Source organism: Mytilus trossulus, chromosome 7 (genome assembly GCF_036588685.1).
Source record: "Mytilus trossulus isolate FHL-02 chromosome 7, PNRI_Mtr1.1.1.hap1, whole genome shotgun sequence".
NCBI classification, from domain to species: domain Eukaryota; kingdom Metazoa; phylum Mollusca; class Bivalvia; order Mytilida; family Mytilidae; genus Mytilus; species Mytilus trossulus.
Genome location: NC_086379.1, coordinates 82,153,946 through 82,166,825, shown reverse-complemented (window position 1 = coordinate 82,166,825; position 12,880 = coordinate 82,153,946). Strand labels below are relative to the sequence as shown.

The window sequence follows — 12,880 nt, the reverse complement described above, 5'->3', positions numbered from 1 at the left end:
TACTAGTAAAAAAGTGATGCATTGAAACCGTTATTATCTTTTAATAATTTTCTTATATGTTACCAGCATACGGACTCTACGTAACTTTTTCTTATATATATATATATATATATATATATATATATATAAGAAAAAGTTAGATGAGGTCATCCACGAAAACCACGAAAATTGGTACCCCACGAATAAAAGTACTTTCGCAGTAAACGGATATTGTGTCCCTCTGACACCAATAATGCCCCAAATAGCATATATAACATAACAAAGGGTGAAATTGGGACGTATGTGCGGACGGACGGACAAGGGTAAAACTTAATTCCCACTCCGACGCGGCAGGGGGAAAAATTCGAACGTTTTTATACTAAAAATGTGCATACCCGACCAATTCCCTATTATTCCTACGACCTATTTAGATCTGGTCTGGTACAGATCATGCTGAGATCGTGAATAGTTGATTTGATCTAGATAGTCGAGTTAAGATCGTGAATTGATCAGAAAAATCGAATAAGTATTCTTTTTATTGTCGGGATAGAGTCGTAATGGAGTCACTAAGGAGTCGTAAATGGTCGTGTTAAGGTTGTGTACAGTCGTATGGCGGTTGGGTAGAAGTCGAAAACATGTCCGATCAAGAATTTGCTTGAGCTAGGTCGTAGAAAATTTTGACAATCAGGATCATCGAGTTGACCTGATCGGTAGTGTGAACCCATCTTTAAGCACGGTTCAAACTCATATTAAATGGTTAAGTACTGGTAGAGTAAATGTCGAGTACAAGTTCAGACTGTTAAGTATGGTTCAGACTACAGTCGAGTATTATCAAGTAACTTTCAGACCAATTCAGACTGGTCGAGTAAAAATCAGTAAAGTCGAGTACGGATATAGGCCATTTCAGACTTTTTTTGTTTTTAGTGTATGTTATATTGTATTTTTTAATTGTTAAAAAAAATAGTCTAAACTAAAAGAATTATTTAAAACAAAATCATTGCGAATATCCCAAGTAGATCAATCAGTCAATTTTATATATAAAAATTATTTAAATTTGGACACATATTAAAATTTTAACAAAAGACTTTCAAAGGAAAGAAAACAAATGTTCTGAATTCAAATGACAGTCTTATATATAGTTTGTATTTCAAAAATTCTATGACAAGTGTGCAATAAGTTGATGCTACTCTTGTGTCAGTGATTGTTGCATTGTCTTGTAGGTGTTTTACATTTTGTAATAATGAGAAAGTTGTGTGTATATAATTTGAACATACTTTTAGGTATGTTATCAATCAAATATGAGAATTTTGAGTCAAATCTCTAAACTTGAACTTGACAGCAGATGCCCTTTTAAAGCTCCCTGATAAAAATATTGCGCGCATATATCAACCGACGAAAATGTTTATAAAATTGAGTTTTAAATTAAAGCAGCCTTAAACATTGGGCCATTAGAGAAATGTGAAAAAACGCATTGTATGAATGTAGCAATTTTGTAATGTATTTTATACAAAGGGATGTTTTCTGTATAATTTCTAGTCCGTGGACAGCAGACGAAAGAGAACAGGATGAAAGGAATTCTATATTCGCTTTTTGTCTCACAGATAATACGGGTTTGCCTGACAGTATACAGGGTAATGTAATATTTTAGAACCATTTCAAAGCAAATTACTACTTATGAAATTAACCATGTAACCATGAAATATCAAGCAGTTCAAAACAAATCTATTTATTGTAAATACGTGATGAATAGTCTCGTGCAATGGGAAAATTGTAGTATCAACACGAAGAAGAACTGTATATGTACATACAGCTGTATATCAATAAAACTTAGCGATGTTTGATTAATGAGTAATACTTTAATTAATATATTGATATGCGCGTCACTGATCAGTCTTATGTAGACGAAACGCGCGTCTGGCGTACTAAATTATAATCCTGGTACCTTTGATAACGTCAATATTTTTTATCGACAAAAAAGCCAAAGATCCGCAGCTATTGTTCAGTGTTATTATCTTAAAATAAGATTATCAACGGATTTATAAGATTATATATATCATATCAGACGTTGGTTTAAAAGTCAGGAACATGACTTGCGATTTCCATTCGTTTGATGTGTAAAAGATTCATATATCAATAATATGGTAATTTTTGTAAATTTCCTGTTTCCAAAATTATAAATTTTTCGAAAAATTACGGATTTTCTTATCCCAGGAATAGATTACCTTTGCTGTATCTTTCACAACTTTTTTGAAATTGTGGGTCCTCAATGCTCTTCAACTTTGTACTTTTTGGCTTTATAACTATTTTGAACTGAGCGTCACTGACGAGTCTTGTGTAGACGAAACGCGCGTCTGACGTATAACAATATAAACCTTGTACCTTTAATAACTTTTTATTCCACAAACACAGGCATGCCCTTTTAATCATACAACTGATAATTTTTCCGCCAACAGCCATTACAAGTCTAACAAGGAGTTAACTTTTGTTTTATAATCCTGGTACCTTTAATATTTATTCTAACTATATAACAAAATCTAAAGACTGTGAGAAATTTCTACAAGCCAGAACAAGATACTGTCGTCTGATTTTTCAAGTTTTAAAAAATCAAGGTGTTGCAATACTCTTTTCCATGTGTATATTTTAATACATTTTAAAGTAATATATTCGGAGATAGAAAATCCTTAGTATTTTAAAAATTCAAAAATTGGTAAACAATTAATTTATAAATATGACCATATCAATGATAACTTATGTCAGCACAGAAGAACTGCTGACTACTGGGCTGGTGATACCCTCGAGGAATTAATAACTCCACCAGCAGCGGCATTGACCCAGTGGTTGTAAATAAACTAATCATAAATACCAAAGCAAGTTTTTTTCTATTATATTCTAAACCGTTATAAATAGAGAAAATTGTAGAGGAGAATCTAATAAGTTGTCTCTTTGACACATTCCCCATTTACCTTCTTTAATTTATAAATCTGTTCAGAATAATGAGCTATAATTGTCAAAATATACGCCAAAACTGTTCGTATATATTCGTATAGAAGTAATTGCCCATAAACAAAACATTTTACGATTTGCTCTTGTTTTCATTTTTTCCTTTAATCATGAAAACTATAAAATTTAGAGAGAAACAGTTTGGTTTCTTTTGCCTCATCATGATAGATAAATATATCTATATAAATACTCTAAATCTCAAAAATGATCAGCAATGCAAAATCTATTTTAAAATAATCTAAAGAAACTAAACTTAAAGATCTGTAATACAAGATCAACAAAAAAGAGATTTTTGTCATGGTCGATTCTCGTCTACAATTTTGAAAAGTATGCTTTGTTTGATATTCCCACAGTCCAGTTAGAGACACAAATAGATAACATATCATGCCCGCCACTATAAAGACGTGCTTATGCTATGACTTATGCGTCAATCAATTTGGATGAAATCTAATCAAGGTCTCTTTTTTCTGTACTTTATATATATACTACTCTTATGAAACATCCGGTTTTTTTAAGTGTAGACAGTTAGCTTAATCCTAAAATTGCCTGTGGTAATCTGAGTACGACATTGGTAAAATGAAAGGAAAGTCATTACAAACGTCAAAATGTAAAATCTTGAAAATTTATTTTCAATGTAACTGGAGTTTTTAAAGCAAGCGAACATTTTAGGAACGAACAGTAATTTGGACTTTATGTTTTTTTTAACTTGTTATTCTTCTTTCTCTTCTATAGGAGATAATTCAGGAAGCTGGTGATATTATAATCTTGACAGGAAAAAAGGAGAAAGCTAAACTACTCATATATTTTGAGCCGTCAGAAACAACATGTTCCAATAAAGGTTTAGAAGATGGATTCGATGCACTGAAGCATATAAAGGAAAACACTTTTATTATCTCCAGTCCCCTAACAAATGATGACACAGCATGGAGAAGTAACAATAAATGTTATCATTACTATTCTCTCTTTTGTCATATGTTTAAACTAGAACGTTTATTGAATGAACTCAAACCTATAAATAGAGCCACTTTGCTTATATGTATTCCTTCTAATACCGGTTCTTCTTCTGGTTATATAAAATGGGTACTAGATAATGAAAAGTTAATAAGCATGTACAATCAGCGTCATTTTGTTTTTACTGATTGTAATTGCTCCTGCAAACAAACAATTCCCGATGAAATACAACACATAAGCACAGGAAATCCAATTTTCCATGGACTTGATGGAGAGGCAATTGGGTTTTCTTTGATTTTTTTGAAACATTATGGAAATTTGCGATATAGAGAATTATTCATACATTGGATGTATTTTTTTTTTATATTGGCTGGTGTTGGACCTTTAGAGAATTGATCAAAACGTTTGTCAAAACTAGGTTCCCACTCCTTAGGTGGAGTGGATAAATTTTCATAAAAACCCAATCAACAAATATAAACCATGCAAATGATCAATTTTGTTCGTTTAATACTTTTAACTAAAACCAGGTCACTATTTATCCCTTCGTGTTTTCTTAAATTTACTAATAAAAACGTACCGTTACTTACGTACTCTTATACTTATAAATGCTTTGAGTTGATAGGTAGTTTTTAACGATTATAGGCGTTGCATCGGCAGTCACACAACATCTCTAGTTTATTTACTCAATAATGATAGTTTAAAAGAGGGACGAAAGACACCAAAGGGACAGTCAAACTCGTAAATCTAAAACAAACTGACAACGCCATGGCTAAAAATGAAAAAGACAAACAGAAAAACAATAGTACACATGACACAACATAGAAAACTAAAGAATAAACAACACGAACCCCACCAAAAACTAGGGGTGATCTCAGGTGCTCCGGAAGGGTAAGCAGATCCTGCTCCACATGCGGCACCCGTCGTGTTGCTTATGTGATTACAAATCCGGTAAATAGTCTAATTCGGTAGGTCAAGTTCATGAAAGGGAAGGGGATTGTAGTTACGACGTAAGGAACATATCCGATATCATTTGTGAAACGGTTATGCCATAACGGTAATATAAGGCAAAATTATGATCAAATACAGTTCTGCGCATGTTCCTTTTAATGTTGTCCATGGACAATCTTGACACCCAAGATGTGCCGTACAACAACAAAAAACATTAACCTATCGTTCTGAAAGAACTTATCTCCATATAGGTATATCAATGAGATAAACGGGATAGAATTTTTGAATCATGGTAGTCATTTTAACGAACTTTTATGGAAAACTTTATACGTATGTTTAAAAATGGTATTATTCAATTTTACACTGCCAAAATTTGTCAAGATATATTATTTAAAAGAAATGTGTTTCATATGTCTATAGTTTGTAAATGCATCACTGTTTATGTAAATCTGTTTCAATCAGTATTGATAAACTTTTTCGAGTGCTTTATGTAGATGATGTTATTCTCTTTTTTATTTTATTATGTAACAAATAGATTTAATGTTTGTATATTAATTAGTTTAATGTACATCTTATTTTTATCAATCTGTAAGTACTCTTCAACGAAGAACTTATGTATACGTTGTTGTTACCTTTTATATATGGCTGTGTTTTATATATGTGTGCATATCGTGAAAATTTTGAGAAATACATTTTTTTTGTCATTGTTTTTGTATGATAAAGTACATTGTCTATTTGAAATTGACTTCTTTACTTTGTTTTACTGTGAGCTCAGAAATATCATTATAATTCACATTTATTCTCGTAAATATTAGTATCACAGATATGCATGCTATTCAGCTATGCATATTTTCATATTTGAAAGATATCTTTAATGAGATCATATTTTTTTTTTAATCGGTTTGATTTTCCAATGTTTTGTTCAATTTAAAGCAGTAATGTTTAGGTCAAAGTTTTAAAATGGTACATTGTAAATGATAAGATTGACAGTGTTTATGTAGCTTTTTGTGTGTATAATATTTCAAAAAAATGTTTTTTCACCTGATACAATGTAATTGCTTTTAGTAAAAATGAGACAACTTGTGTTGTGTAGTAAATTGTAGAGCACATTATTCTAATGATTCTTTCAATAAAAATCATTTGACCTTACTCTTCGTTATATCAAGAGCTTAAGTCAAACTGTTTTAATGCGACTTTTCATTTTGAAATAGTTACGAATCAAGGATGAACCCAGAATTTATTTAGACAAATTATAGCTATAAAATGCTTGCACCCAACACAAAAACAATCATCTGGAGGTCAACTATTTATTTTACTTTTGTGTTACTTTTCGTCTTGTTATGCAAAGGGCAAGTGTCCTTCTTGATTTGTGATCTTTTTTATTGCCTTTCAGTTACCCTTTCATTTTTTTATGAATGTAGATAAACTAATCATAGATACTAGAACTAAATTTTGTATATACGCCAGACGCGCGTTTCGTCTACTAAAGACTCATCAGTGACGTTCGAATTCAAAAAAGTTTAAAATACCAAATAAAGTACGAAGTTGAAGAGCAATTAGAACCAAAATAGACAGTTGAGGGCATTTGTAGTATGGTTCACAATAATTTATTTCTAGATGTTAACTACAAACTACATACAGAATTGATATTATTAGCGTGAACAAACAACACATGTCAAAGGTTTACCGTTGATGTAAGGAGGACATTTCAGAGATCCACAAACACCTCCCACTAAATAAACCACCGACTCTCCATTATCACGATCGCCACCAGGTACTGCTACAGGTCTGTTGTCTGTGCAGATGTACTGTGTTGGCTGCCAAGTTCCACCAACACCATGTGACATCAGATATCCCCAATATTCCATATTCCAGCCGCTCGGACAGGACTTTGTTCCAGGTACCATTAAGACAGACGACTTTTGTGTGAGACAAACGGCGCACGTCATATCTTTGTCAGCAATACTTGGACTGAATCCATTTATGTCGGTTTCCACGCCATACAAATTCTTTGCAATGTTAGGTGATCGTAGATTTGTATATTCCGGTTGCTTTGTCAAGCACAGGAAATTAGATCCGCCCCCCATTAATATTATGCTTTTTCCCAGCAACAAAACCTGTATTAAAAACAAAATGAGCATTGATGTTTGTTCAAATAAACATTCAAACATAGGCGTTTGGGTAGAGGATTTTGATGTCGCACTTGTCTTTGTTTTATTATACACTGATTTTCAATTGTCTAGTCACGAACTTTAAATTATTATAAGAAATTGTCCCATGATTGCCTAGTAGGTGATTCCATCATAATCACAGGACACTGGTCTGCTATAAATTTGTGTTTATTTCATCTAGTTTTAAAAGAATGTTAAACGTTTAATGCAATCACTCATTTTACTATTCATGGTTATATCTTCGTTATATTAGGAAAATAAATTTAGTTGTAAAGAGTTGATAATTCCATCACAAAATAATTAATATAAGCAAATATATTTTGAAGTAAAAAACTAAATTTATATATTCGGGGCAAACATAAAAACCTAAATTATCGAAAGCCTGTTGACTTCCATAGAATGAGGGAATGGTCAGACTGGTATTGAACGTTTTCCATGGAATGCAATGGTATGTTTGGGGTTGTTTTTTTTTGTGCCGTTGGCAGTATTGAGATGCAAATAAATTTATTATAAATACGGGTAATGTATCAAATTACTGTTTCTGTCAAACTTCATTCAACGATGTCGATTTCTTTTTAAAAGAATCAACGCAACGCTTGGGTATCAGTTAATTAAACGTTCAATCGTATATAAATTGTAGGATGAAATCATGTACTAAGCTGAAAAAGTATAGATGGTTGAGTTTTAGAGACTCAAGGTTTGTAACAATGGTTTTAGCATTGTCTTTAATCATTACCGATATGCGTACATACCTTCATAAACTATAGTTGACTTTGTTGGACATCGGTTATGGCCCCAACGGATGTATGTCGATCCTAATTCTTTAGTTGTTACAGTTGGCACTAAAAATACATTTATTTGTTAGATATACTCTAATTATCAATAAATGACAGAAATGGAAAAGCATCAAATAATTTAACACAAAAGAAACGACGAAACTGGTAATACAAACCCAACCAAAATATAGGTGGAACTTGTGTGACCCAAAATGGTCAGCAATTTCTACGCAACTAGTGTTACCTGTCGCGTGACTCGTGTCAGAATTCGTTGATGAGCCACATTCGTTCACAGAGAACCTGATTGATAAAGGATTATACAGAAAGAAATGGTTGATGATTTTCTATAACCTTGAAACACTATTTTGGATAAATAAAGATTTTTTAACTCTCCTATATTAAGATCATATGAATCTGTAATCTCTATTTAAACTTAGATCCAATACGTTTTGCGTTTAAACCATCAAAATGTAAGTCCAACACACAAAAGAAGGAACTAGGAGACATCGTTGAATATTATCGGAGAGGACTTTGTGCCCATAAGATCTGAAGACCTGGAACGTGTTTATAATCTTTATCACCAAATCGTACAGAGATGTTGTCAAGGAGAAATTTTCGGTTCCTGTAAGTATAATTATATCCATGGAGAATATTTTCCTTTTTCTTTACTGAGGGCTTTATATAAGTTGGATCAAATAAAAAAAAGTAACCTTCTATTCAAAGGACCATTCAGTTTTATAATTTATTTTTAGTCCTTTTATGTTACATCTAAGTGTTCGTATATCATAACCGGTCGATTTACGATGCCGATTGGTTTAATAATATCATACCTGTTCCACTAAGTCGATATCGCAGCGTGTGCACATCTTGGTCAATTCTAGCTAAAAGAAATTCCTCGTACGATTTTCTTGATTCCACAGACATGAATAATGCACAGCACAGAATAACAGAAACGGTGGTCAAAACTAATGTTGACATGTTTGTCGTCAACTATCTCTTTTCTCAACTGACTATTTGGTCTTTGAAGTGCATTGCGGCTGCCAAGTTTAAGTACTATATACTTTGTTATATAATATTACTAATGTATTGTATCCCGAAACTTCCTGGTCGATACCAAAAGGCAACACGAAATTCACATAGTTAACCAAAACAAAAATGAAGCGTTTGCTGGAGGTTATGTTTTACTAAACGTATACGAGACAGCTTGAGACGTATAATATTATAGATTAATTTATATAATAAAGAACCATATAGTACCAAACTTTTTATGCCTTTTTGTGCTTCTTTGTTGCATATTTGTTTGTTTTTATAGTAATCAAGTTTATAATAGAATGATTACTGCTGTACCCATATTATTGACATTTTTACCTATTGTGTCCGTATGTTTTGTTCAATCATCGTTGTCAATAGATAAAATTTAATGTGACTGTCATACAAGTGAGAGGTTTAGCTAGCTATAAAACCAGGTTCAATCGACCTTTTTCTACATAAGAAATTCTTGTTCCAAGTTATTAATATGACAGTATCTATGCATTCGTTTGATGTGTTCGAGCTTTTGATTTTGGACATTTGATAAGAACTTTCCGTTTTGAATGTTCCTCGAAGGTAAGTACTTTTGTAATTTTCCTTTTTTATACACATATGGTCATTTCTCTACTAAAACGACGCAAAAGAAGCGCAGCATTTTGTCACTTTGTATAAATATGGATCCCTGGTAAGAATGGAGACATTGAATTCATAGCTTTTCTACTTTAAAATAGTCCTTGGCCTGCAGCAAATCATTAAGGGGTCCACTGTCTCTATCCAGCAAACCAAATTGTGTAGTAAGTTTTTAAATGTGTTTCCTTCTTCCGGTAAACCCTCATTGCAAAACCGACCTGATTGATTAAGTGGTTCTATGCCTAGATATAAATATGCGTTACATGTTTGCCGCTGTGCTTTTTAAAATCACTCATCAATCCATCAATTTAGGAATCATTTAACTCAAAACTATGGCATTGAATACATTCTGCTTCGTACTGATATGCATGGATGCTAATAAAAACGACCATAATCAGAAAGAACGATATATATATTGAAATACCTGTTTTGGTGAAAGTGTGATTTTTTTTCCGTGATAAAGTTTCGAAATGTCTGTTGTCATGGTTACTTAAACATGTCTTATGATATGAATATAATACATGAAATACTTTCTTTCTTCCTATCCTCTCGTCAATATGTGCACTACCAAATGATTCTGTCTTCTGCAACTTCTCCATGATGCATTCTTCTGTCTTTTGTGGTATCCTTATATTCATTGTAGTAAAAACATTAACGATATCAATTTTCCTGCACCAGATGCGCATTTCGACAATTCATGTCTCTTCAGTGATGCTCGTGGCCAAAATATTTGAAATCCAAAGCTTATATAAAAGATGAAGAGCTTTAATCCAAAAGGTCCAAAAAGTATAGCCAAATCCGTGAAAGGAATCGGAGCTATACATAAAGAAGGGTAGTATTTCACCATGGTCATATATATTCTTCAAGTGTCAGTTCTAGCAGATATAATAATTGCGGTTCCTGTTGAAGTCTTTTGATAACAATATATGCCTAAGCCTATTATTTCTGTTCTGGGTTTAAATTTATGTAACGATGTAGCTAGGTCTAACTGTCTCTGTTGGCGTGTATTGGCCATATATCAATTAGGTATGTTGAATAACCATCAATGTTATACTGACATGGCTTGGTCTTTAAATCTGCTAGTCCTGTTAATGGGACGAATACTATAGTCATGTGTATCATTAGTATCCCTTATATTCTGTATGTTACAGCTATATCATGCGGATTATGGACAACGATAAATGAAACCTAAAAAAATGTTGTTACAGTGAGAGTATTCCGGAGATAAGTGATGGATTATACTGTGTGAAAGACAATGTCATGCATAGGTTAGGTTTGATAACTTCAGACAAATTCGATGTTGTACGGCCCCTTTAAAACAGACATTTCAATATTTTATAAATCCGTTATGGTGTACAATGTTTCAATGTTTTATGACCCTCCTAAACGGACATGTTTAGTGTTTTGCGATCCCTACTAGACGAACTCGGAACATCGTCTATTTAATTGAAAGATGAAATTAAGGTAAATAAACTCATCATAGATACCAAAATAAAATTTTGTATATAAGCCAGACGCGCGTTTCGTCTACAAAAGACTCATCAGTGACGCACAAATCCTAAAAAAGTTAAAAAGGCGAAATAAAGTACGAAGTTGAAGAGCATTGAGGACCAATTGCTCTAGACTTTATGTTAACAATGTTTGACTAATACATATACACCTAACAAAGATTCTATAGTTCTTATATAAATAACTATTCTCACATTAATTTATACTACCAGTACGCAACACCCTTTAAACGAACCCATGTTAATATGCTTTAAACTATATGCACAAAACACAAAATTATATCATTAAAAAACATGGCACGGTGGTTTTTGTGTTTCTATTACATAGACAAAAGTAAGTTAAAGCTATTATACTATTATCTTATAGTAAATGAACAACGTATCTTACCAGGGAAACTTTTATGATGAAAGAAACAATAGGCTCGTCTCTTATTAAACAAGGACAACTGTCAACACATGCACCATTATTACACACATTATGGTATTGACCATCTCTTCCTGTTGAGATGTTAAAGGCTTGATTTAAAACATTCCTCTGTCTCATATATCCTACTTGTTTCGGTTGCAGCACCCAAAAAATAATCAATTGCTCCAAGTCTAAAATCTGATGGTTGTTTACATAGTTATTCTACTTTCTCAGGAGATGGGGTGTCGATGGCAAATCGTTGATAATCGTTTAAATACATAGCATTTATAGACCGAAGGTGTATTAAAATGTGCATGTCTTTTGTACGTTTATCATTAAATGTCTTTGAAATTGGATGTCTACTTCTTATAAAATTGCTACATATCTTCTATTCACACAGGTAAGATTTGATCCATATCTTGAATTTCAAAATATTAAGAGAATCACTTGCATTTTGGAACACATGAAATGGCTCTGTCCTTATACATCCCGCCATTGTGTAATTGTGCTACAGTACATTTTTGTATTCTTGTCTTTCATTTTTTTCTTTGTCTATATGCCTTTTTGTGCTTCTTTGTAACATATTTGTTTGCATTTATTGTTATTAAGATTTTAAAACAATGTTGACTGCTGTACAACTTTTGAAATTTTTATCGATTATGTCCGTTTGTTTTGTTCACACATCGTTGTCAATATTATGGAATTTGATGCAACTTTTATACAAGTGAGAGGTTTAACTATCTATAAAACCCGGTTCAATCCACCATTTCTACATAAGAAAATGCCTGTACAAAGCCAGAAATATGACAGTTGTTATCCATTCGTTTGATGCGTTTTGTTTTTTGATTTTGCCATGTGATTATGGACTTTCCAAATTGATTTCCCTCTGAGTTCAGTGTTTGTGATTTTACTTTGATAAGGAACTTACCGATCTTCCTCGGAGTTCAGTATGTTTGTGATCTCACTTTGCCCCCTTAAACATGGGATTCATGCTGCATGCATAGCTGGTGGACTAAACTAGTATATTAACCTTAATGTAAACGCTCAGATGATGGATAAGATTTAGGTTTGTGACAATTGGCTCTGTTATTAATGATATCCTCATATGCTAAATCTACACACAGTCTACACCTACTTGAAAAAAACTTCATCCCTCTATCAAATCAGATGGTTGTCTAAAGGTTGCTACATTTCAATACTATAATATTTTTCTTAAAACAAGATAGTAAAGATGTAGTCTCCATATGCATCAAATTATTGATGAATTCCAGATTGGAAACAGAAAAATAGTTCCTTATAAAAATTAATCAGCTGTTGTCTTGGAATCTTCTCCAGCCCAGGGTTACGATCGACTTCTCTTCTCTTCTCTTATGAACTGGATAGGTGGGGTGTGGATCATAACCCTGGGCTACCGAAGATGTTGTCATGTTGATGTGGTATGATTTTTCACCAAAAAATTAAGGACAATGATATGAACAACTT

General features: G+C 32.6%; 1 protein-coding gene across 1 annotated transcript; it reads right to left on the bottom strand.

The window, feature by feature from the left end:
• Nucleotides 1-6,530: 6,530 nt before the first annotated feature.
• Nucleotides 6,531-6,965, bottom strand: LOC134726717 (uncharacterized). The gene has a single exon (XM_063591133.1). The coding sequence runs from the start codon at nucleotides 6,963-6,965 to the stop codon at nucleotides 6,531-6,533; it is 435 nt and encodes a 144-aa protein (XP_063447203.1).
• Nucleotides 6,966-12,880: the final 5,915 nt, after the last annotated feature.